Source organism: Coturnix japonica, unplaced genomic scaffold (genome assembly GCF_054131305.1).
Source record: "Coturnix japonica strain WE unplaced genomic scaffold, WE-NBRP24 Scf050, whole genome shotgun sequence".
NCBI lineage: Eukaryota > Metazoa > Chordata > Aves > Galliformes > Phasianidae > Coturnix > Coturnix japonica.
In genome coordinates this window covers 1,471,194-1,495,588 of record NW_028188953.1, presented here as the reverse complement: position 1 = coordinate 1,495,588, position 24,395 = coordinate 1,471,194, and the positions used below count along the sequence as shown (strand labels likewise).

Here is a 24,395-nt window from a genome sequence, read left to right as displayed (position 1 = left end):
ATGTCCCCCTACTTCCCCATTTACCCTTCATATCCCCCCATATTCCCCCATATCCCCCCCTATGACCCCCGTATCTCCCCATATCCCCCCATATTCTCGCCCAACATCCCCCCCTATCCCCCACAAATCCCCCCATATCCTCCCATATCACCCCTAGGACCCCCATATCCCCACCACATCCCCCTACATCCCCTTTTACCCCCCATATCCCCCCCACATCCCCCCACATCCCCGTTTACCCCCCTTATACCCCCATATCCTCCCATATCTTCCCATATCCCCCCTTAGGATCCCCATATTATCTCCTATCCCTCCCATATCCCCCCATATCCTCTCCTGAACCCCCATATCCCCCCATATCCCCCCCATAACACCTTAGGACCCCCGTATCCCCCCATAACCCCCTAGGACCCCCATATCCCCCCATATCCCCCCATTTACACCCCAGATCCTCCCATATCCCCCCCTAGGACCCCCATATCCCCCCATATCCCCCCATTTACACCTCATATCCTCTCATATCCCCCCTAGGACCCCCATATCCCCCCATATCCTCCCCCATCTTTCCATATCTCTGCCTAGGATGCCCATATCCCCCCATATCCTCCTGTATCCTCCCCTAGGACCCCCATATCCCCCCCATAACCCCCTAGGACCCCCATATCCCCCCATATCCTCCCCTATCTTTCCATATCCCTGCCTAGGATGCCCATATCCCCCCATATCCTCTCATATCCCCCCCTAGGTCCCCCATATCCCCCCATATCCTCCCCATATCCACTCCTAGGGCCCTCATATCCCCCCATTTACGCCCCATATCCTCCCATATCCCCCCTAGGACCACCATATCCCCCCATATCCTCCCATATCCCCCAATTTACACCCCATATCCCCCTTAGGATGCCCATATCCCCCCCTATCCTCTCATATCCCCCCCTAGGACCCCCATATCCCCCCCCATAACCCCCTAGGACCCCCGTATCCCCCCCATAACCCCCTAGGACCCCCATATCCCCCCATATCCCCCCATTTACACCCCATATCCCCCTTAGGATGTCCATATCCCCCCATATCCCCCCCATAACCTCCTAGGACCCCCATATCCCTCCATATCCCCCCATTTACACCTCATAACCTCTCATTTCCCCCCTAGGACCCCGATTTACACCCCATATCCCCCCCTAGGACCCCCATATCCCCCCCATAACCCCCTAGGACCCCCATATCCCCCCATATCCCCCCATTTACACCCCATATCCCCCTTAGGATGTCCATATCCCCCCATATCCCCCCCATAACCCCCTAGGACCCCCATATCCCCCCCATAACCCCCTAGGACCCCCATATCCCCCCATATCTCCCCATTTATACCTCATATCCTCTCATTTCCCCCCTAGGACCCCCATATTTCCCCCATAACACCTTAGGACCCCCATATCCCCCCATTTACACCTCATATCCTCTCATTTCCCCCCCTAGGACCCCCATATCCCCCCCATAATCCCCTAGGACCCCCCATATCCCCCCATATCTCCCCATTTACACCTCATATCCTCTCATATCCCCCCCTAAGACCCCCATATCCTCCCCATAACCCCCTAGGACCCCCATATCCCCCCATATCCCCCCATTTACACCTCATATCCTCTCATTTCCCCCCTAGGATCCCCATATCCCCCCCATACCCCCCTAGGGCCCCCATATCCCCCCATATCCCCCCATTTACATCCCATATCCTCCCATATCTCCCCTAGGACCCCCATATCCCCCCATATCCTCCCCTATCCTTCCATATCTCTGCCTAGGATGCCCATATCCCCCCATATCCTCTCATATCCCCCCCTAGGACCCCCATATCCCCCTATATCCCCCCATTTACACCCCATATCCTCCCATATCCCCCCTAGGACCCCCATATCCCCCCCCATAACACCTTAGGACCCCCATATCCCCCCATTTACACCTCATATCCTCTCATTTTCCCCCCTAGGACCCCCATATCCCCCCCATAACCCCCTAGGACCCCCATATCCCCCCATATCCTCCCCTATCCTTCCATATCTCTGCCTAGGATGCCCATATCCCCCCATATCCTCCCATAACCCCCTAGGACCCCCGTATCCCCCCCATAACCCCCTAGGACCCCCGTATCCCCCCCATAACCCCCTAGGACCCCTGTATCCCCCCCATAACCCCCTAGGACCCCCCATATCCCCCCATATCTGACCCCCACCCCCTCGTATCCCCCCTATTTTAGTTCCTTCAGGTCTGTGGGTCCCTGACGGAGGAGCACCCCGAGGTCCTCCCGTTCCTGTCCAACAGACACCACAAAGCATCGGCTCAATTCCTTTCGTCGGCCGAGTTCCGGAACGTTCTGTCTCGTTGTCTGAACCGGATCCGATCCCGACCCAATAAGATTTATGTCTACATTAACGAGCTTTGTACGGTCCTCAAAGCTCACACCCATAAGAGGAAACTCAACGTGGCTTCGGTACCGACCCAACCTCCATCCCCCAACACCTCGTTGTGTTCGGAACCCGGATCAGCACCATGGACAGCGACGTCGCCTTCAGCACCAGGGACAGCTCCCGAGTCGTCCCATTCAGCACCAGGGACAGCGCCTCCGTTATCATCATCATCATCATCGTCCCATCCAGAACCTGGGTCAGAACCTTCATCCCGACCCGCGGGAGGTTCCAAACGTCAGATCAGTTACTTAGAGAACCTCCTTCGGGTCTACACGGGTGAGATCCGCCGCCTCCAAGAGAAAGAATTAGATCTAGACGAACTGGACAGCGAAGATTCCACGTATCTCCAAGAGAGTCGCTTGAAGAGGAAGATGATGAGGATCTTCCGAAGGCTTTGCGAGCTCAAGAGCTGCAGCAGCTTAACGGGGAGGGTCATAGAGCAACGCATCGCCTACAGGGGGACCCGCTACCCCGAGGTCAACAGGAGGATCGAGCGCTTCATCAACAGGCCCGACGTGTTCCCTGATTACACCGACATCTTGAAGGTGATCCAGAAAGCCAGCGGGAGGTACAGCCTAGGGCTGAGCAGGAAACAGATGGAGAGCATGGCCCAGGACGCCTTCAGGGAGGTGGGGAACAGGCTGCAAGAGAGGAGGCACCTGGATTTGGTGTATAACTTCGGGAGTCATCTGACGGATCAGTACAGGCCAGGTATGGGGGGGTTATGGGGTGGGGAGGGGGGTTATGGGGTGGGTTATGGGGTGAGGAGGGAGGTTATGGGGTGGGTTATGGGGTGAGGAGGGAGGTTATGGGGTGGGTTATGGGGTGAGGAGGGGGATTATGGGGTGAGGAGGCAGCTGGATTTGGTGTATAACTTCGGGAGTCATCTGACGGATCAGTACAGGCCAGGTATGGGGGGGTTATGGGGTGGGTTATGGGGTGAGGAGGGAGGTTATGGGCTGAGGAGGGGGGTTATGGGGTGAGGAGGGGGATTATGGGGTGAGTTATGGGGTGAGGAGGGAGGTTATGGGCTGGGTTATGGGGTGAAAGAGTGGGCTATAGGGTGGGTTATGGGGTGAGGAGGGAGGTTATGGGGTGGGGAGGAGGGTTATGGGGTGAGGAGGGAGGTTATGGGCTGGGTTATGGGGTGAAAGAGTGGGCTATAGGGTGGGTTATGGGGTTGGGAGGGAGGTTATGGGGTGGGGAGGGAGGTTATGGGATGGGTTATGGGGTGGGGAGGGAGGTTATGGGGTGAGGAGGCACCTGGATTTGGTGTATAACTTTGGGAGTCATCTGACGGATCAGTACAGGCCAGGTATGGGGGGGGTGGGAGTGAATATGGGGGGGTTATGGGGTGAGGAGGGGGGTTATGGGGTGGGTTATGGGGTGAGGAGGGGGGTTATGGGGTGGGCAGGGGGGTTATGGGGTGAGGAGGGAGGTTATGGGGTGAGGAGGGGGGTTATGGGGTTGATATGGGGTGGGTTATGGGGTGGTTATGGGGTTGATATGGGGTTAATATGGGGTTGATATGGGGTGGTTATGGGGTGGTTATGGGGTTGATATGGGGTGGTTATGGGGTGGTTATGGGGTTGATATGGGGTGGTTATGGGGTGGTTATGGGGTTGATATGGGGTGGTTATGGGGTGGTTATGGGGTTGATATGGGGTGGTTATGGGGTGGTTATGGGTGGTTATGGGGTTGATATGGGGTGGTTATGGGTGGTTATGGGGTGGTTATGGGGTTGATATGGGGTGGTTATGGGGTGGTTATGGGGCTGATATGGGGCTGATATGGGGTTAATATGGGGTGGTTATGGGGTGGTTATGGGGTTGATATGGGGTGGTTATGGGGTGGCTATGGGGTGGTTATGGGGTGGTTATGGGGTTAATATGGGGTGGTTATGGGGTTGATATGGGGTGGCTATGGGGTGGCTATGGGGTTGATATGGGGTTAATATGGGGTTGATATGGGGTGGTTATGGGGTGGTTATGGGGTGGTTATGGGGTGGTTATGGGGTGGCTATGGGGTGGTTATGGGGTTGATATGGGGTGGTTATGGGGTTGATATGGGGTGGTTATGGGATGGTTATGGGGTGGCTATGGGGTGGTTATGGGGTGGCTATGGGGTGGCTATGGGGCTGACCCCCCCTGCCCCCCCCAGGCTCAGACCCTGCCCTGCTGGACCCGGCGCTGGCCAAACGTTTGCGCCGTAACCGGACGGTGGCGCTGAGTCGGTTGGACGCCGTGATCCAACGCTACGCGCAGCTGCAGGACGTCGGGGAGCACAGCGACAGGGACAGGAACAGGGCGGCCAGGGTAAGGAAAGGGGGGTTCAGCACCACGGACAGCGACATGGGCTTCAGCACCATGGACAGCGACATGGGCTTCAGCACCATGGACAGCGACATGGGGTTGGCTATAGGGTTGGCCATGGGGTTAGCTATGCGGTAGGGGTGGGGTTGGCCATGGGGTTGGCTATGGGGTTGGCCATAGGATTGGCCGTGGGGTTGGCTATAGGGTTGGCCATGGGGTTCGCCATGGAGTTGGCTATGGGGTTGGCTATGGGGTAGGGATGGGGTTGGCCATAGGGTTGGCTAAGGGGTTGGCTAAGGGGTTAGCTATGGGGTTGGCCTTGGGGTTGGCCATGGGGTTGGCTATGGGGTTGGCCATGGGGTTGGCTATGGGGTTGGGGATGGGATTGGGATGGGGTTGGCCATGGGATGGCAATGGGGTTGGCCATGGAGTTGGCCATAGGACTGGCAATGGGGTTGGCAGTGGGGTTGGCCATAGAGTTGGCAATGGGATTGGCCATGGGGTTGGCCATAGGTTTGGCAGTGGGGTTGGCCATGGGGTTGGCCATAGGTTTGGCAATGGGGTTGGCAATGGGGTTGGCTATGGGGCTGGCCATGGGGCTGAAGAGAAGAGGGGGACGATGGCAGCTTCCCACCCCACAGAGCCTCCGGGGCAGCACCAGGAAGAGCCGCGAGGAAGAGGAAGAAGAGGAGGAAGAAGAAGAGGAAGAGGAATCCGAGAAGGAGGAGTCGGAGGAGGAGGAAGAGGAGGAAGAAGAGGAAGAGGAAGAGGAGGAGGAGGAGGAGGAGGAAGAAGAGGAGGAAGGAGAGAACGAGTCCGATGGAGCACAGGGAAAAGAGGAGGAAGAGGAAGAGGAAGAGACCAAGAGTGAAGTGAAGGCTGAGAGCGAAGACACGGCTCAGGGTGGGTATGGGGGGGGGGAAGGGGGGGGGGAAGGAAAGAGGAGGAGGAAGAGGGGGAGGAAGGGGAGGAGTAAGAGGGGGAGGAAGAAGAGGAAAAGGAGGAGGAAGAGAGAGAGGAGGAGGAGGAGGAAGAGGAAGAGGAAAAGGGGGAGGAAGGGGAAGAGGAAGAGGAGGAGGGAGAGGAAGAGGAGGAAGAGGGAGAGAAAGGGGGAGAAGAAGGAAGAGGGGGAGGAAGAGGAAGAGGGGGAGGAGGAGGAAGACGAGGAGGAAGAGGAAGAGAAGGAGGGGGAGGAAGAGGAAGAGGGGGAGGATGAGGAGGAGGGGGAGGAAGAGGAAGAGGAGGAGGGGGAGGAAGAGGGAGAGAAGGAGGGGGAGGAAGAGGAAGAGGGGGAGGAAGAGGAAGAGGAGGAGGGGGAGGAAGAGGGAGAGAAAGGGGGAGAAGGAGGAAGAGGGGGAGGAAGAAAAGGAAGAGGAAGAGGAGAAAGAGGAAGAGGAAGAGGGGGAGAGAGAGGAAGAAGAAGAGGAGGAAGAGGGGGAGGAAGAAGATGAAGAGGAGGAGGAAGAGGGAGAGAAAGGGGGAGGAAGAGGAAGAAGAAGGGGAGGAAGAGAGGGAGAGAGAGGAAGAAGAGGAAGAGGAAGAGAAGGAAGAGGAAGGGGAGAGGGAGGAAGAGGAAGGAGGGGGAGGAAGGAAGAGGAGGAAGATGAAGAGGAAAGAGGAAGAAGAGGAGGAAGAGGAAGAAGGGGAGGAGGAGGGAGGATGAAGAAGGGGAGGAGGGGAAGAGGAGAAGAGGAAGAAGGGGAGGAGGAGGGGGAGGAGGAAGGAAGAGAAGGAGGAAGAGGGGAAGAGATGAAGAGGAGGAAGAAGAGGAAAAGGGGAAGAGGAAGAGGAAGAAGAGGAGGAGGAGGAGGAAGAGGAAGCAGGCACAACTTGGGTTGTGCTGGGGGTCTGTTGGGTATAGGGTGGGGGTCTGTCTATGGGTTGGGGTCTGTTGGTTATAGGGTTGGGGTCTGTCTATGGGTTGGGGTCTGTCTATGTGTGTGTGTCTGTCTATGTGTGGGGGTCTCACGCCCCCTTTCCCCCCCCCCTATTTCCCCTATTCAGCTCCCCCCCCCCATGATGAAGAGGAGGCTCCGAGGCCGAAGGCTGCCGAGCTGTTTGTGCTGGAGATCCAGGCGCTGCCATTGGACAACAACGAGACCCCCCCGGCATCGCCCGGACCCTCGGAGGCCACCCCAAAAGCCGCCCCCACCTCCCCACAACCATCCGGCCCCATAGAAAACCCCAAATCCAGGACTTTTAGCCCTAAAAAGGAAGGGGACGAAGCCGGCCGCCCTATAGGGTCGGAGCCGCTATGGACTCGACCCCAAACCCCGTTAAAAAGGGGTCGCGAGAGCCCCAGCCCCATAGAAAATGGGGGGCGGGATGGGGGGCGGGGGGGGGATGGGGGACCCATCAGTTCCACCAGCGTCAATGGGAACGTGTCGCCTCACCCCAAAAGGAGCCGCACGGACCCCATAGCGGGAAGGTAACGGGGTTATGGGGTTAGGGGGTCTTTAATGGGGTTATGGGGCAGGTTATGGGGTTATGGGGTTATGGGGTTATGGGGCAGGTCATGGGGTTATGGGGCAGGTAATGGGGTTATGGGGTTATGGGGTTATGGGGTTATGGGGCAGGTAATGGGGTTATGGGGTTATGGGGTTATGGGGTTATGGGGCAGGTAATGGGGTTATGGGGCACGTAATGGGGTTATGGGGCGGTTATGGGGGCAGGTAATGGGGTTATGGGGGGGTTATGGGGTTATGGGGCAGGTAATGGGGTTATAGGGGGGGTTATGGGGTTATGGGGCAGGTAATGGGGTTATGGGGTCAATGGGGGCAGGTTATGGGGTTATGGGGTTATGGGGCAGGTAATGGGGTTATGGGGTTATGGGGTTATGGGGCAGGTAATGGGGTTATGGGGTTATGGGGTTATGGGGCAGTTATGGGGTTATGGGGGCAGGTAATGGGGTTAGGGGGCAGGTTATGGGGTTATGGGGTTATGGGGCAGGTAATGGGGTTATGGGGTCATTAATGGGGCTATGGGGTCAATGGGGGCAGGTAATGGGGTTATGGGGCAGGTAATGGGGTTATAGGGCAGGTAATGGGGTTAGGGGGCAGGTAATGGGGTTATGGGGGGGTTATGGGGTTATAGGGGGGTTATGGGGTTATGGGGCAGGTAATGGGGTTATGGGGTTATGGGGTTATGGGGCTATGGGGTTATGGGGCAGGTAATGGGGTTATGGGGTTATGGGGTTATTAATGGGGCTATGGGGCAGGTAATGGGGTTATGGGGCAGTAATGGGGTTATGGGGCAGGTAATGGGGTCAGGGGGGGGTTATGGGGTTATGGGGCAGGTTATGGGGTTAGGGGGGGGGTTATGGGGTTATGGGGCAGGTAATGGGGTTATGGGGCAGGTAATGGGGTTATAGGGGGGGTTATGGGGTTATGGGGTTATGGGGCAGGTTATGGGGTTATGCGGCAGGTTATGGGGTTATGGGGTTATGGGGCTGGCTATGGGGTTATGGGGTTATGGGGCAGGTTATGGGGTTATGGGGTTATAGAGTTATGGGGTTATGGGGTTATGGGGCAGGTAATGGGGTTATGGGGGGGGTTATGGGGTTATGAGGTTATAGGGGGGTTATGGGGTTATGGGGTTATGGGGTTATGGGGCAGGTTATGGGGTTATGGGGTTATGGGGTTATGGGGCAGGTAATGGGGTTATAGGGGGGTTATGGGGTTATGGGGTTATGGGGCAGGTAATGGGGTTATAGGGTTATGGGGTTATGGGGTTATGGGGGCAGGTTATGGGGTTATAGGGTGGTTATGGGGTTATGGGGTTATGGGGCAGGTAATGGGGTTATAGGGCAGGTAATGGGGTTAGGGGGCAGGTAATGGGGTTATGGGGGGGTTATGGGGTTATGGGGTCAATGGGGGCAGGTTTTGGGGTTATAGGGGGGGTTATGGGGTTATGGGGCAGGTAATGGGGTTACGGGGGGGGGTTATGGGGTCAATGGGGGCAGGTTATGGGGTTATGGGGGGGTTATGGGGTTATGGCATGGTTATGGGGTTATGGGGTCATTAATGGGGCTATGGGGTCTGTGGGGGCAGGTAATGGGGTTATGGGGACGATTATGGGGTTATGGGGGCGGTTATGGGGTTATGGGGGTGGTTATGGGGTTAATGGGGTCAATGGGGGGGGCTATGGGATCAATGGGGCAGGTAATGGGGTTATGGGGGCGGTTATGAGGTTATGGGGGGGTTATGGGGGCTGTAATAGGGTTTGGGGGCAGGTTATGGGGTTATGGGGTCAATGGGGGGGGGCTATGGGGTCAATGGGGGCAGGTAATGGGGTTATGGGGGCGGTTATGGGGTCAATGGGGTTAATGGAGTCAATGGGGGGGGGCTATGGGGTTAATGGGGGCAGGTAATGGGGTTATGGGGGCGGTTATGGGGTTATGGGGGGTTATGGGGTTATGGGGCGGTTATGGGGTCAATGGGGTCCGTAATGGGGTTTCTATTGGGGTCCTTAATGGGGTCCCTAATGGGGTCCCTATTGGAGTTCTTAATGGGGTTCCTATTGGGGTCCCTAATAGGGTCTCTATTGGGGTCCCTATTGGGGTCCCTATTAGGGTTCCTAATGGGGTCCCTAATGGGGTCTTTAATTGAGGTACCTAATGGGGTTCTCAATGGGGTCTCTATAGGGGTTCTTGATGGGGTCCCTAATAGGGTCTCTATTGGGGTCCTTAACGGGGTCCTTAATGGGGTCCCTTATGGGGTCCTTAATGGGGTCCTTAATTAGGGTACCTATTGGGGTCCTTAATGGGGTCTTCATTGGGGTCCTTAATGGGGTCCCTTATGGAATCCTTAATGGGGTCCCTATTGGGGTCCTTAATGGGGTCTCTATTGGGATCCCTATTGGGGTCCTTAATGGGGTCTCTATTGGGATCCCTATTGGGGTCCTTATTGGGGTCTCTAATGGGGTCCCTATTGGGGTCCCTAATAGGGTCTCTATGGGGTCCTTAATGGGGTTTCTATTGGGGTCCTTAATGGGGCTCCTAATGGGTCTCTAATGGAGTCCTTAATGGGGTCCCTATTGATCTATCTAATGGGGTTCTTAATGGGGTATCTAATGGGGTCCCTAATGAGGTTCCTAATGGGGTCCCTAATAGGGTCCTTAATATGGTCCCTAATGGGGTCTCTGTTCCTTATTGGTGTCCCTTATGGGGTCCCTATTGGGGTCCCTAATAGGGTTCTCTATTGGGGTCCTTAATGGGGTTTCTGTTGGGGTCCTTATTGGGGTCCCTAATGGAGTCCCTAATGGGGTCCATAATGGGGTCCCTAATGGGGTCTCTATTGTGGTCCATAATGGGGTCTCTGTTGTGGTCCCTAATGGGGTTTCTATTGAGGTCCCTATTGGGGTCCTTAATGGGGTCTCTATTGAGGCCCCTAATAGGGTCTCTATTGGGGTCTTTATTGGGGTCCCTAATAGGGTCTCTATTGTGGTCCTTAATGGGGTTTCTAATGGGGTCTCTATTGGGGTCCCTAATGGGGTCTCTATTGTGGTCCCTGATGGGGTCTCTATTGTGGTCCTTAATGGGGTTTCTATTGGGGTCCTTAATGGGGTCCCTAGTGGGGTCTCTATTGAGGTCCCTAATGGGGTTTCTAATGGGGTTTCTAATGGGGTCCCTATTGGGGTCCCTAATGGGGTCTCTATTGTGGTCCCTAATGGGGTCTCTATTGTGGTCCTTAATGGGGTTTCTAATGGGGTCCCTATTGGGGTCCCTAATAGGGTCTCTAATGGGGTCCATAATGGGGTCCCTAATGGGGTCTCTGTTGGGGTCTCTATTGAAGTCCCTAATGGGATTTCTTGTGGGGTCCTTATTGGGGTCCCTAATAGGGTCTCTAATGGGGTCCTTAATAGGGTCCCTAATGGGGTCCTTATTGGAGTCCTTAATGGGGTCCCTAATAGGGTCTCTATTGGGGTCCTTAATGGGATCCCTATAGGGGTCCCTAATAGGGTCCTTAATGGGGTTTCTAATGGGGTCCCTAATGGGGCCCTTAATGGGGTCCCTATTGATCTATTTAATGGGGTTCTTAATGGGGTACCTAATGGGGTCCCTAATGGGGTCTCTGTTGGGGTCTCTATTGGGCTCCTTAATGGGATCCCTATTGGGGTCCCTAATAGGGTCTCTATTGGGGTTCCTAACGACATACCCAATGGGGTCCCTATGGGGGTCCTTAATAGGGTCTCTATTGAGGTCCCTAATGGGGTCTCTAATGGGGTCTCTATTGGGGTCCTTAATGGGGTTTCTATTGGGGTCCCTAATGGGGTCCTTAAAGGGGTCTCTATTGGGGTCCCTAATGGGGTCTCTAGTGGTCTCCTTAATGGGATTCCTATTGGGGTCCCTAATGGGGTCCTTATTGGGGTATCTAATGGGGTCTCTATTGAGGTCCCTAATGGGGTCTCTAGTGGGTTCCTTAATGGGGTCCTCATGGGGGTCCTTAATGGGGTCCCTATTGGGGTCCCTAATGGGGTCTCTATTGTGGTCCTTAATGGGGTTTCTAATGGGGTCCCTAATGGGGTCTCTGTTGTGGTCCCTAATAGGGTCTCTATTGGGGTCCTTAATGGGGTTTCTTATGGGGTCCTTATTGGGGTCTCTAATGGGGTCTCTATTGAGGCTCCTAATAGGGTCTCTATTGGGGTCCCTAATGGGGTCTCTATTGGGGTCTCTATTGGGGTCCTTAATGGGGTTTCTTATGGGGTCCTTATTGGGGTCTCTATTGGGGTCCCTAATAGGGTCTCTATTGAGGTCCCTAATGGGGTTTCTAATGGGGTCCCTATTGGGGTCCCTAATGGGGTCTCTATTGGGGTCCTTAATAGGGTTTCTTATAGGGTTTCTTATGGGGTCCTTATTGGGGTCTCTAATGGGGTCTCTATTGAGGCTCCTAATGGGGTCTCTATTGATGTCCCTAATGGGGTCTCTATTGAGGTCCCTAATGGGGTTTCTAATGGGGTCCCTATTGCGGTCCCTAATGGGGTTTCTATTGTGGTCCTTAATGGGGTCTCTGTTGTGGTCCCTAATGGGGTTTCTAATGGGGTCCCTAATGGGGTCTCTATTGAGGCCCCTAATAGGGTCTCTATTGTGGTCCTTAATGGGGTTTCTAATGGGGTCTCTATTGTGGTCCCTAATGGGGTCTCTATTGTGGTCCTTAATGGGGTTTCTAATGGGGTCCCTAATAGGGTCTGTAATGGTGTTTCTAATGGGGTCCCTAATGGGGTCTCTATTGTGGTCCCTATTGGGGTCCCTAATAGGGTTCTAACATTGCCCCCCCCAATTACAGCCCCTGCCTGGAGCTGCACAGCGTGGGCTCTGAGGATGAAGATGGTGGTGGGGGGGGGGGGTCCCGGTTGAGCCCCCTCCCCGATTCAACAAGGGCTGATTCACCCGGCCGGGATCTGGTCAGCAGCTCCCAGGGGAGCCCCAGGAGACCCCCACCCAAAAAGGCATGCAAGGTTAGGGGGGTGGTGGGGATATAGGGGGGGTATGGGGGGATATGGGGTGATATGGGGGATATGGGGGGATATAGGGGGGATATGGGGTGATATGGGGGAATATGGGGGCTATGGGGGGGGGTAAATGGGGGGCTATGAGGGGGGTAGTGGGGTAAATGAGGGGATATGGGGGGGCTATGGGGGGCTACGGGGGGGGTGTGGGGGGATATAGGAGGATATGGGGGGGTATGGGGGAATATGGGGGGGATATGGGGGGATATGGAGTTATAATAGGGGGTGGGGGGGTATATGGGGGGATATGGGGGATATAGGGAGGATATGGGGGGAGATATGGGGGATATGGGGTGATATAAGGGGGATATAGGGGATATGGGGGGGATATAGGGGGGATATGGGGTGATATAGGGGGGATATGGGGGAATATGGGGGGGATATGGGGTGATATAGGGAGGATATGGGGGGATATGGGGGGAGATATGGGGGAAATGGGGGGATATGGGGGGGACATGGGGGGATATAGGGGGGATATGGGGGGATATGGGGCTGGAATAGGGGGGTGGGGGGCTATATGGGGGTGTATATGGGGGATATGGGGGGGGATATGGGGGGAGATATGGGGGGAGATATGGGGGATGTGGGGGGATATGGGGGATATGGGGGGATATGGGGGATATGGGGGGATATGGGGTGATATAGGGGGGATATGGGGGGTATATGGGGGATACAGGGGGATATGGGGTGATATAGGGGGGTGGGGGGGTATATGGGGGGATATGGGGAAATATAGGGGGATATGGGGGGGATATGGGTGGATATGGGGGGGATATGGGTGGATATGGGGGGGATATGGGTGGATATGGGGGGGATATGGGGGGAGATATGGGGGATACGGGGGGATATGGGGAGATATGGGGGTATATGGGGCTGTGATAGGGGGGTGGAGGGGTATATGGGGGTGTATATGGGGGATACAGGGGGATATGGGGGGGGTATGGGGGGTGTATGGGGTGATATAGGGGGGATATGGGGGGATACAGGGGGATATAAGGGGGGTATGGGGGGATATGGGGGGATATGGGGCTGTAATAGGGGGGTGGGGGGGTATATGGGGATGTATATGGGAGATACAGGGGGATATGGGGGATATGGGGGGGATATGGGGGAATATGGGGGGGATATTGGGGATATGGGGTGATATAGGGGGGATATGGGGTGATATGGGGGAATATGGGGGCTATGGGGGGGTAAATGGGGGGCTATGAGGGGGGTAGTGGGGTAAATGAGGGGATATGGGGGGGCTATGGGGGGCTACGGGGGGGGTGTGGGGGGATATAGGAGGATATGGGGGGGTATGGGGGAGTATGGGGGGGATATGGGGGGATATGGAGTTATAATAGGGGGTGGGGGATATAGGGGGGATATGGGGGGATATGGGGGGGATATGGAGGATATGGGGGATATGGGGGGATATAGGGGATATGGGGGGATATAGGGGGGATATGGGGGATATGGGGGGATATGGGGGGGTATGGGGGGAGATATGGGGGATATTGGGGGGATATGGGGGGGATATGGGGTGATATAGGGGGTATGGGGGAGATATGGGGTGATATAGGGGGGATATGGGGGGGATATGGGGGACATGGGGGGATACAGGGGGATATGGGGGGCTTTGGGGAGATAAAGGGGGGATATGGGGGATATGTGGGGGATATGGGGGAATATGGGGGGGATATGGGGGGAGATATGGGGGATATGGGGGGAGATATGGGGTGATATGGGGGGATATGGGGAGGTTGGGGAGGTTTGGGGGTATGGGGGGCTATGGGGGGCTATGGGGTGGGAGTAAATGGGGTGGTTGGGGGTGGGAGGTATATGGGGGGGTGAGGGGGGTAAATGGGGGGCTATGGGGTGATATAGGGGGGCTATGGGGGAATATGGGGGGGGTATGGGGGGATGGGGGAGGATATGGGGCTATGGGGGGGGGATATGGGGGGGCTATGGGGGACCATGGGGGCTATGGGGGGGGGTAAATGGGGGGCTATGAGGGGGGTAGGGGGGTAAATGAGGGGATATGGGGGGGATATGGGGCTATAATAAGGGGATGGGGGAGTAAATGAGGGGCTGTGGGGGGGCTACGGTGGGCTATAATGGGGGGGGGAAATGGGGGCCTATGGGAGATATGAGGGGGGATATAATGGGGTGGGGGTAAATGGGGTCTATGGGGGGTCTCTGCCCTATAGGGATCCCAATGCTGCCCTATGGGGTCTATGGGGGGGTCTCTGCCCTATAGGGTCCCAATGCTGCCCTATGGGGTCTCTGCCCTATAGGGGTCCCAGTGCTGCCCTATGGGGTCTATGGGGTGGTCTCTGCCCTATAGGGTCCCAGTGCTGCCCTATGGGGTCTATGTGGGGGTCTCTGCCCTATAGGGATCCCAATGCAGCCCTATGGGGTCTCTGCCCTATAGGGGTCCCAATGCTGCCCTATGGGGTCTATGGGGGGGGTCTCTGCCCTATAGGGGTCCCAGTACTGCCCTATGGGGTCTATGGGGGGCTCTCTGCCCCATAGAACCCTATTACTCCCCCCATAGACCAGCGTGGCGACTCAATGCGACCCGGAAGAGATCATCGTCCTGTCGGATTCCGATTAGCCCCGCCCACTTTTCGTCTTGGCTCCGCCCATTTTTCTTTTAGCCCCGCCCCCTTTTCCCCCTTTGGCTCCGCCCCCTCCCCCCCCTTAATAAAGCTCCGTTTTCTTATTGCGACGCGCGGTCCCTTTAAGAACGGGCCACGCCCCCTTTCCACAGGCCACGCCTCCTTCCTTTAGACCACGCCCACAATGGGGCGTGGCTTGAACGAGAAGGCGTCACGTGATCAGGCTCCTGGCTCTTAAAGGGGCCGCGGTCCCTTTAAATACAGGCCCCCGCCCCCTTCGTTAGGCCACGCCCACTAAATGGGCGTGGCTTGTGCGAGCGGCGTCACGTGATCGGGCGCGCTGTCCGGCTCTTAAAGGGGCCGCGTCAATTTTAATTGGGTTTAATGGGTGGGGGGGGTTCGCGGCCCCTTTAAGGGTGAGGGGAGGGAAAAGGGGGCGGGGCTTGAAAAGGGGGCGGGGCTTGGGATCCAAGATGGCGGCGGCGGCGCCTTGAGCGGAGCGAGGAGCGGGTGAGGGGGGGGAGGGGGAAAAGGGGGCGGGGCTTAATGAGGGGGCGGGGCTTGAGAAAGGGGGCGGGGCTTAAGGGAGGGGGGTGGGGGCCTATAGGGGATATAGGGGCGGGTGGGGTCTATAGGGGCCTATAGGGGATATGGGGGGGATATAGGGGGTCTATAGGGGCCTATAGGGTATATGGGGGGGATATAGGGGGTCTATAGGGGCCTATAGGGTATATGGGGGGGATATAGGGGGTCTATAGGGGCCTATAGGGGATATGGGGGGGCTTATAGGGGTCCATAGGGGAGTATAGGGGCGGGTGGGGTCTATAGGGGGTCCATAGGGGATATGGGGGAGATATAGGGGGTCTATAGGGGCCTATAGGGGATATGGGGGGGCCTATAGGGGTTTATAGGGGATATAGGGGGTCCATAGGGGTCTATAGGGGGTCCATAGGGTATATGGGGGGATATAAGGGTATCTATAGGGGCCTATAAGGGATATGGGGGGGATATAGGGGGTCTATAGGGGCCTATAGGGGATATGGGGGGGCCTATAGGGGTCTATAGGGGCCTATAGGGGCGGGTGGGGTCTATAGGGGGTCCATAGGGGATATGGGGGGGATATAGGGGGTCCATATGGGTCTATAGGGGGTCCATAGGGGATATGGGGGGATATAGGGGGTGTATAGGGGCCTATAGAGGATATGGGGGGATATGAGGTGGTCTATAGGGGCCTATAGGGGCGGGTGAGGTCTATAGGGGGTCCATAGGGGATATGGGGGGGATATAGGGGGCCTATATAGGGGCCTATAGGGGATATGGGGGGGCCTATAGGGGTTTATAGGGGCCTATAGGGGCCTATAGGGGCGGGTGGGGTCTATAGGGGGTCCATAGGGGATATAGGGGGTCCTATAGGGGCCTATAGGGGAGGGTGGTGTCTATAGGAGCCCCCTAGGGGATATGGGGGGATATAGGGGGTCTATAGCGGCCTATAGGGGCAGGTGGGATCTATAGGGGGTCCATAGGGTATATGGGAGGATATAAGGGTATCTATAGGGGCCTATAGGGGATATAGGGGAGATATAGGGGGTCTATAGGGGCCTATAGGGGATATGGGGGGGCTTATAGGGGTCTATGGGGGTCTATAGGGGCGGGTGGGGTCTATAGGGGATCCATAGGGGATGTGAGGGGGTCCATATGGGTCTATAGGAGCCCCATGGGGATATAGGGGGTGTATAGGGGCCTATAGAGAATATGTGGGGATATGGGGGGGTCTATAGGGGCCTATAGGGGCGGGTGAGGTCTATAGGGGGTCCATAGGGGATATGGGGGGGCCTATAGAGGTTTATAGGGGCCTATAGGGGTCTATAGGGGCGGGTGGGGTCTATAGGGGGTCCATAGATATGGGGGGCTTATAGGGGGGTCCATAGGGGTCTATAGGGGGTCCATAGGGGATATGTGGGGATATAGGGAGCCTATAGGGGCCTATGGGGGCGGGTGAGGTCTATAGGGGGTCCATAGGGGATCTGGGGGGTCTATAGGGGTCTATAGGGGCGAGTGGGGTCTATAGGAGCCCCAGAGGGGATGTGGGGGGATATAGGGGGGTCTATAGGGGCCTATAGGAGACTTGGGGGGGGTCAATATGGGCAGGTGGAGTCTATAGGGGGTCCATAGGGGATATGGGGAGGATATAGGGGGCCTATATAGGGGCCTATAGGGGATATGGGGGGGCTTATAGGGGTCTATGGGGGCCTATAGGGGCGGGTGGGGTCTATAGGGGGTCCATAGGGGATATGGGGGGGCTTATAGGGGCCTATAGGGGATATGGGGGGCTCTATAGGGGTCTATAGGAGCCTATAGGGGATATGGGGGGGTTATAGGGGGTCCTATAGGGGCCTATAGGGGAGGGTGGGGTCTATAGGAGCCCCATAGGGGATATGGGGGGTCTTTAGGGGCCTATAGGGGATATGGGGGGGGCTATAGGGGTCTATAGGGTCTATGGGGGCCTATAGGGGCAGGTGGGGTCTATTGGAGGTCCATTGGGGATATGGGGGGTCTATAGGGGTCTATAGGGGCGGGTGGGTTCTATAGTAGCCCCATAGGAGATGTGGGGGGGATGTGGGGGGTCTATAGGGGCCTATAGGGGATATGGGGGGCCTATAGGGGGGGGGTGGGGTCTATAGGGGGTCCATAGGGTATATGGGGGGATATAGGGGGCCTTTAGGGGTCTATAGGGGCGGGTGGGGTCTATAGGGGGTGCATAGGGGATGTGGGGGGGATATAGGGGGATGTAGGGGGGGTGTATGGGGGCCTATAGGGGGGAAGAGGGTGGGGAAGGGGGTATAGGGGGATATAGGGGGCGGTGGGGGGTGTATGGGGTCTATAGGGGGTGTATGGGATCTATAGGGGATGTATGGTGTCTATAGGGGGCTGTGGGGGGTGTCTGGGGGTCTATAGGGGGCTCTGGGGGGTATTTGGGGGTCTATAGGGGGTGTATGGGATCTATAGGGGGTGTATTGGGGCCTATAGGGGGTGTATGGGGTCTATAGGGGGGGTATGGGATCTATATGGGGCTCTGGGGTGTGTGGGGGGGTCTATAGGGGGTGTATGGGGCAGTATAAAGGACATAGAGATCTATAGGGGGGCTCTGGGGGCTGTATGGGATCTATAGGGGGCCCTGGGGGGTTGGCGTTGTATGGGGCCCTATAGGGGTTGGTGGTATATGGGGCCCTATAGGGGTTGGTGCTATAGGGGGCCCTATAGGGTTTGGGGCTATAGGGGGCCCTATAGGGGTTGGGGCTATGGGGGGCCCTATAGGGGTTGGTGCTATAGGGGGCCCTATAGGGTTTGGGGCTATAGGGGACCCTATAGGGGTTGGTGCTATAGGGGGCCCTATAGGGACTGGGGTTGTATGGGGCCTTATAGGGGCTGGGGTAGTCAAGGGGTCCTATAGAGTTCAGGGCTTTAGGAGGCCCTATAGGGGTTGGCATTATATGGAGCCCTATAGGGGTTGGTGGTGTATGGGACCCTGTAGGGCTTGGCACTATATGGGGCCCTATAGCGGCTGGGGGTGTATGGGGCCCTATAGGGTTTGGGGCTATATGGGGCCCTATAGGGGCTGGGGGTGTATGGGGCCCTATAGGGTTTGGGACTATTAGAGGTTCTATAGGATTTGGGGCTATAGGGGGCCCTATAGGGTTTGGGGGTGTATAGGGCCCTATAGGAGTTGGGGCTCTTGCTGGTTCTATAGGGTTTGGGGCTATAGGGGGCCCTATAGGGGTTGGGGCTATAGGGGGACCTATAGGGGTTGGTGTTATATGGGGCCCTATAGGGGTTGGTGGTGTATGGTACCCCATGGGGTTTCGGGCTATAGGGAGCCCTATAGGGGTTGGGGATGTATGGGGCCCTATAACGGTTGGTGCTATAGGGGGCCCTATAGGGCTTGGGGATGTATGGGGCCCTATAGGGCTTGGGGATGTATGGGGCCCTATAGGGGTTGGGGGTGTATGGGGCCCTATAGGGGTTGGGACTATGAGAGGTTCTATAGGATTTGGAGCTATAGGGGGCCCTATATATCTTGGGGATGTATGGGGCCCTATAGGGGTTGGCACTATATGGGGTCCTATAGGGGTTGGGGGGGTGTATGGAGCCCTATAGGGGTTGGTGTTATATGGAGGGCTCTATAGGGGTTGGGGCTATGGGGGGTCCTATAGGGGTGGGGATTGATGGTAAGCACAATGGGCAGCTCTATGGGGCAGCCCTATGGGGCAGCTTTATGGGGCATCCCTATGGGGCTACGCTATGGGGCAGCTCTATGGGCAGATCTATGGGGCAGCCCTATGGGGCAGCCCTATGGGGCTGTGCTATGGAGCAGCTCTACGGGCAGATCTATGGGGCTGTGCTATGGGGCAGTGCTATGGGGCGGCTCTATTGGGCTGCGCTATGGGGCAGCTCTATGGGGCACCTGTATGGGGCAGCCCTATGGGGCAGCTCTATGGGGATGCGCTATGGGGCAGCTCTATGGGGCGGCTCTATGTAGCAGCCCTATGGGGCAGCTCTATGGGGCTGTGCTATGGGGCAGCCCTATGGGGCAGCTCTATGGGTCCCACTGACACCCATCCCTCAGGAGCAGCGCTGCCATGGAGGCGGCGTGCAGCGACGGCCATGACAGCGGCGGCCATGACAGCGGCGGCCATGATGTCAGCCATGACGGTGCCCCTCAGCCCCATAGCGACCCCCCTCAGCCCCATAGCGCCCCCCACCATCGCGGCCTCCTCCACGTCGACTTCCCGGAGATCACCAGCTCCCTGTTGGCCAACCTGAACCAACAACGGGTGGAAGGGAAACTCTGCGACATCTCCATCCACGTCCAAGGCCGCGTCTTTCGGGCCCATCGCGCCGTCTTGGCGGCTTCTTCCCCCTATTTCCACGACCAAGTCCTATTGAAGAACATGACGTCCATCGTCCTACCCAACGTCATGGACCCTTCGGCCTTTGAGACCGTTTTGGGTTCGGCCTATACAGGAAGATTGTCCATGGCGCCCGATGAGATCGTCAACTTCTTGACCGTGGGGAGCGTCCTTCAGATGTGGCACATCGTGGATAAGTGCACGGAGCTGTTAAAGGAAGGACGGGTCGCTATGGGGCTGCATTCGGCTTCTATGGGGTCGAATTCATCCTCTATGGGGTCATCGGGCTCTATGGGGTCGCATTCAGCCTCTATGGGGTCGCATTCGGCTTCTATGGGGTCAAATTCATCCTCTATGGGGTCATCGGGCTCTATGGGATCGCAGTCGTCCTCTATGGGGTCATCGGGCTCTATGGGATCGCAGTCGTCCTCTATGGGGTCATCGGCGTCAATGGGGCCGTCTTCATCGTCTATGGGGTCGTTGGCGTCAGTGGGGCCGGCATCGTCGTCAATGGGGTCATCGGCATCAGTGGGGCCGGCGTCGTCCTCTATGGGGTCATCTTCGTCAATGGGGCCGGCGTCGTCGTCAATGGGGTCAATGGGAGTGGGGTCGTTGTCGTCCACGGGGCCGTCTTCGTTGGCTATGGGGCCGTCATCGTTGGCTATGGGGTCAACGACGTCAATGGGATCAACGTCAATGGGGTCAATGGCGTCATTGGGGTCAACATCAATGGGGATGGGGTCAACGTCGTTGGCTATGGGGCCGTCATCGTTGGCTATGGGGCCGTCATCGTTGGCTATGGGGCCGTCCTCGTCTTCTATGGGGCCGTCGTCGTCCTCCCTGCGCTCCCATTCCAGCCGCACCAGCGACAACCAATCCCCGAGCAGCTCCAACTACTTCAGCCCCCGCGAGACCCCCGAGGAGCCCCCCAGAGCCCCCCAAGTTCGCCATGGGGCGGCCTCCAAAAGCTCTTTGGAAGCCGAAGAGGAAGAGGAAGAAGAAGAAGAATCCACCCGCCGTCCCCTTTACGTCCGGCCCAGCATCGTGCCCCACAAGCAATGGGTCTACGTCAAGCAAGAATGGCTCCAAGAGGATTTAGTCCTCACCTGCGAGGAAGACGAAGACCCCCTGCCCCCCCTCCAACCCCGGCCCCCCAAGATGGAGGAAGACGAAGACGAACAGGTCGATTTCTGCGAGTCCTCGGAGGATTTTCCCTCCCCATACGGGGGCGGCTTAGAAGACCCCCCCGAGCCCCCCAACCTCCCCCCCCGCCCTTTGCTCCCAATGGACATGCAAGGCAACCAGATCTTAGTCTTCCCCCCTCAAAGCACGGCAACGGAACACGGCGCCGTCCGATTGGCCGCGGCTCCGGATGGCAACAAGATCTTCATGTGTCATTGCGGAAAGGCTTTTTCCCATAAGAGCATGAGGGACCGACACGTCAACATGCACCTCAACCTGCGGCCATTCGCCTGCCCCGTCTGCAGCAAGAAGTTCAAGATGAAGCATCATTTGACCGAGCACATGAAGACCCACACGGGCCTCAAGCCGTACCAATGCGATGTCTGCGCCAAGAAGTTCATGTGGAGGGACAGCTTTGTCAGGCACAAAGGTCACTGTGAGAGGAGGCACCGAGCGGCCGGGCTGCCCCATAACCTGCAGCCGGTTGGGACCCCCAGGAAGGGCTTGGGGGGCTGGGGAGGAGGGGAGGCGTGAAGGGGGAGATATAGGGGGGAAGGAGGGGGCGCTGTCCATGGTCCTGGATGGGGGAGCTGTCCATGGTGCTGATGGGAGCTGTCAATGGTCCTGATGGGAGCTGTCCATGGTGCTGATGGGAGCTGTCCGTGGTCCTGATTGGGAGCTGTCCGTGGTGCTGACGGGGGGAGGGTCCCATCCCATGGGGGCAACTGGGTGACACCTTGATCCCATAATAATGGACATGGACAATGGGGGCACACGAAGACCCACACAGGCCTCAAACCCCACAACCTGCAGCCGGCTGGGACCCCCAGGAAGGGCTTGGGGGGCTGGGGAGGAGGGGAGGCGTGAAGGGGGAGATATAGGGGGGAAGGAGGGGGCGCTGTCCATTGTCCTAGATGGGGGAGCTGTCCATGGTGCTGATTTGGGAACTGTCCATTGTGCTGATGGGAGCTGTCCGTGGTGCTGATGGGAGCTGTCCGTGGTGCTGACGGGGGGAGGGTCCCATCCCATGGGTAGAACTGGGTGTCACCTTGATCCCATAATAATGGACATTAGCAATGTGGGCACACGAAGACCCATAAAGGCCTCAAACCCCACAACCTGCAGCCGGTTGGGACCCCCAGGAAGGGCTTGGGGGGCTGGGGAGGAGGGGAGGCGTGAAGGGGGAGATATAGGGGGGAAGGAGGGGGCGCTGTCCGTGGTCCTGGATGGAGGAGCTGTCCATGGTCCTGATGTGGGAGCTGTCCGTGGTGCTGACGGGGGGAGGGTCCCATCCCATGGGGGCAACTGGGTGACACCATGATCCCATAATAATGGACTTGGGCAATGGGGGCACAAGAAGACCCATAAAGGCCTCAAACCCCACAACCTGCAGCTGGTTGGGACCCCCAGGAAGGGCTTGGGGGGCTGGGGAGGAGGGGACGCGTGAAGGGGGAGATATAGGGGGGAAGGAGGGGGCGCTGTCCGTGGTGCTGATGGGAGCTGTCCATGGTCCTGATTGGGAACTGTCCATTGTGCTGATGGGAGCTGTCCGTGGTGCTGAAGGTGGCTGCGGATGGACTAGAGGGTGCCGTGGTTGATGGTTTGGGCACCAGCTGTGGGGCAGGTGGGGGGCAATGGGGACATGGGGGTCTCATCCCATGGGGACAAGTGGGTGACATCTCAATTCCATCCTATGGGAACATCTGGGTGACAATGGGGCCACCTGGGTCTCATCCTATAGGGATATTGGGGTCCCATTGAGAACATGGGGGTCCCATTGAGGATATGGGGGTCCCATATGGGTCTTATTGGGAACATGGGGGTCCCATATGGGTCTTTTTGGGAACATGGGGGTCCCATAAGGGTCCCATTGAGAACATGGGGGTCTCATTGAGGACATGGGGGTCCCATATGGGTCCCATTGAGGATATGGGGGTTCCATCTGGATGCCATTGAAGACATGGGGGGTCCCAACCCATGGGGACAAGTGGGTCCCATTGAGAACATGGGGGTCCCATTGAGGATATGGGGGTCTCATATGGGTCCCAATGGGAACATGGGGGTCCCATAAGGGTCCCATTGAAGACATGGGGGTCCCATTGAGAACATGGGGGTTCCATTGAGGATATGGGGGTCCCATAGAGGACATGGGGGTCCCATTGAGAACATGGGGGTCCCATTGACCCCATGGGGGTCCCATAGAGGACATGGGGGTCCCATTGAGAACATGGGGGTCCCATTGAGGACATGGGGGTCCTATAGAGGATATGGGGGTCTCATATGGGTCCCAATGGGAACATGGGGGTCCCATAAGGGTCCATTGAAGACATGGGGGTCCCATTGAGAACATGGGGGTCCCATTGAGAACATGGGGGTCCCATAGAGGACATGGGGGTCCCATTGAGAACATGGGGGTCCCATTGAGGATATGGGGGTCTCATATGGGTCCCAATGGGAACATGGGGGTCCCATTGAAGACACGGGGGTCCCATTGATAACATGGGGGTCCCATATGAGTCCCATTGATAACATGGGAGCCCCCCACCCCCCAAGTATCCCCTCCCCCCCTCTGTATGTCGCCCCTCCCCCCGAATTTTGGGTCATTTTTGGCCTTTTTCGTGTCATTTTTTGTGTCTTTTTAATGTTCCTTTTATGTTTCATTCATCGTCTATAAATGTTGAATGGAGACTCGGCGTGTGGGCGTGGCTTCGGGGAGTGGGCGTGGCTTATGCGCACGTGGGAGGCTCTGATTGGTCGTGGTTTATAAGGGGGCGTGGCCACAAATGTGGGCGTGGTCAGTGGGGGAGTGGGCGTGGCTTATGGGTGTATGGGAGGCTGTGATTGGTCGGGGTTTATAAGGGGGCGTGGCTTCGGGGGTGGGCGTGGTCAAGGGACATAGGGACCCATAGGAATCAATAGGGACCCATAGGAACACATAGGAACTCATAGGGACCCATAGAGACCCATAGGAACACATAGAGACCCATAGAGACCCATAGGAACACATAGGGACACATAGGGACACATGGGGAGCCATAGGAATACATAGGAACACATAGGGACCCATAGGGACCCATAGGAACACATAGGGACCCATAGGACCCATAGGGACACATAGGGACCCATAGAAACCCATAGGGACACATAGGGACCCATAGGAACACATAGAGACCCATAGGGAACCATAGGAATCAATAGGGGCTCATAGGAACACATAGGGACACATACGAACACATAGGGACCCGTAGGGACCCATAGGAATACATAGCGACACATAGGACCCATAGGGACACATAGAGACCCATAGGAATCAATAGGGACACATAGGACCCATAGGGACCCATAGGGACCCATAGGAAACAATAGGGACACATAGGACCCATAGGGACACATAGAGACCCATAGGAATCAATAGAA

The 24,395-nt window shown here is 57.0% G+C and overlaps 2 protein-coding genes across 3 annotated transcripts; both read left to right on the top strand.

Annotated features, from left to right (window-relative positions):
• Nucleotides 1-2,230: 2,230 nt before the first annotated feature.
• Nucleotides 2,231-14,999, top strand: DAXX (death domain associated protein). Of its 2 annotated transcripts, none has more exons than XM_085532838.1 (6): nt 2,231-3,179; nt 4,629-4,783; nt 5,422-5,683; nt 6,785-7,208; nt 12,064-12,226; nt 14,826-14,999. In XM_085532838.1, exons 1-6 carry the CDS (start codon nt 2,840-2,842, stop codon nt 14,883-14,885), a joined length of 1,404 nt encoding a protein of 467 aa, XP_085388964.1. In that variant the 5' UTR covers nt 2,231-2,839; the 3' UTR covers nt 14,886-14,999. The 2 variants fall into 2 exon arrangements, with proteins under 2 accessions (XP_085388964.1, XP_085388963.1); XM_085532837.1 differs by having other exon boundaries at nt 12,064-12,235.
• Nucleotides 15,000-15,350: 351 nt separating this feature from the next.
• ZBTB22 (zinc finger and BTB domain containing 22) lies at nt 15,351-23,666 on the top strand. The gene is made up of 2 exons (XM_085532812.1): nt 15,351-15,399; nt 19,514-23,666. Exon 2 carries the CDS (start codon nt 19,527-19,529, stop codon nt 21,510-21,512), a length of 1,986 nt encoding a protein of 661 aa, XP_085388938.1. The 5' UTR covers nt 15,351-15,399; nt 19,514-19,526; the 3' UTR covers nt 21,513-23,666.
• Nucleotides 23,667-24,395: the final 729 nt, after the last annotated feature.

Coding starts and splice junctions, on each gene's coding strand:
- DAXX (XM_085532837.1), top strand. CDS start 2,840: ATGATGAGGATCTTCCGAAGGCTTTGCGAGCTCAAGAGCTGCAGCAGC. Junction 3,180..4,628: donor GACGGATCAGTACAGGCCAG/GTATGGGGGGGT, acceptor TGCCCCCCCCAG/GCTCAGACCCTGCCCTGCTG. Junction 12,236..14,825: donor CACCCAAAAAGGCATGCAAG/GTTAGGGGGGTG, acceptor CTCCCCCCATAG/ACCAGCGTGGCGACTCAATG.
- ZBTB22 (XM_085532812.1), top strand. CDS start 19,527: ATGGAGGCGGCGTGCAGCGACGGCCATGACAGCGGCGGCCATGACAGC.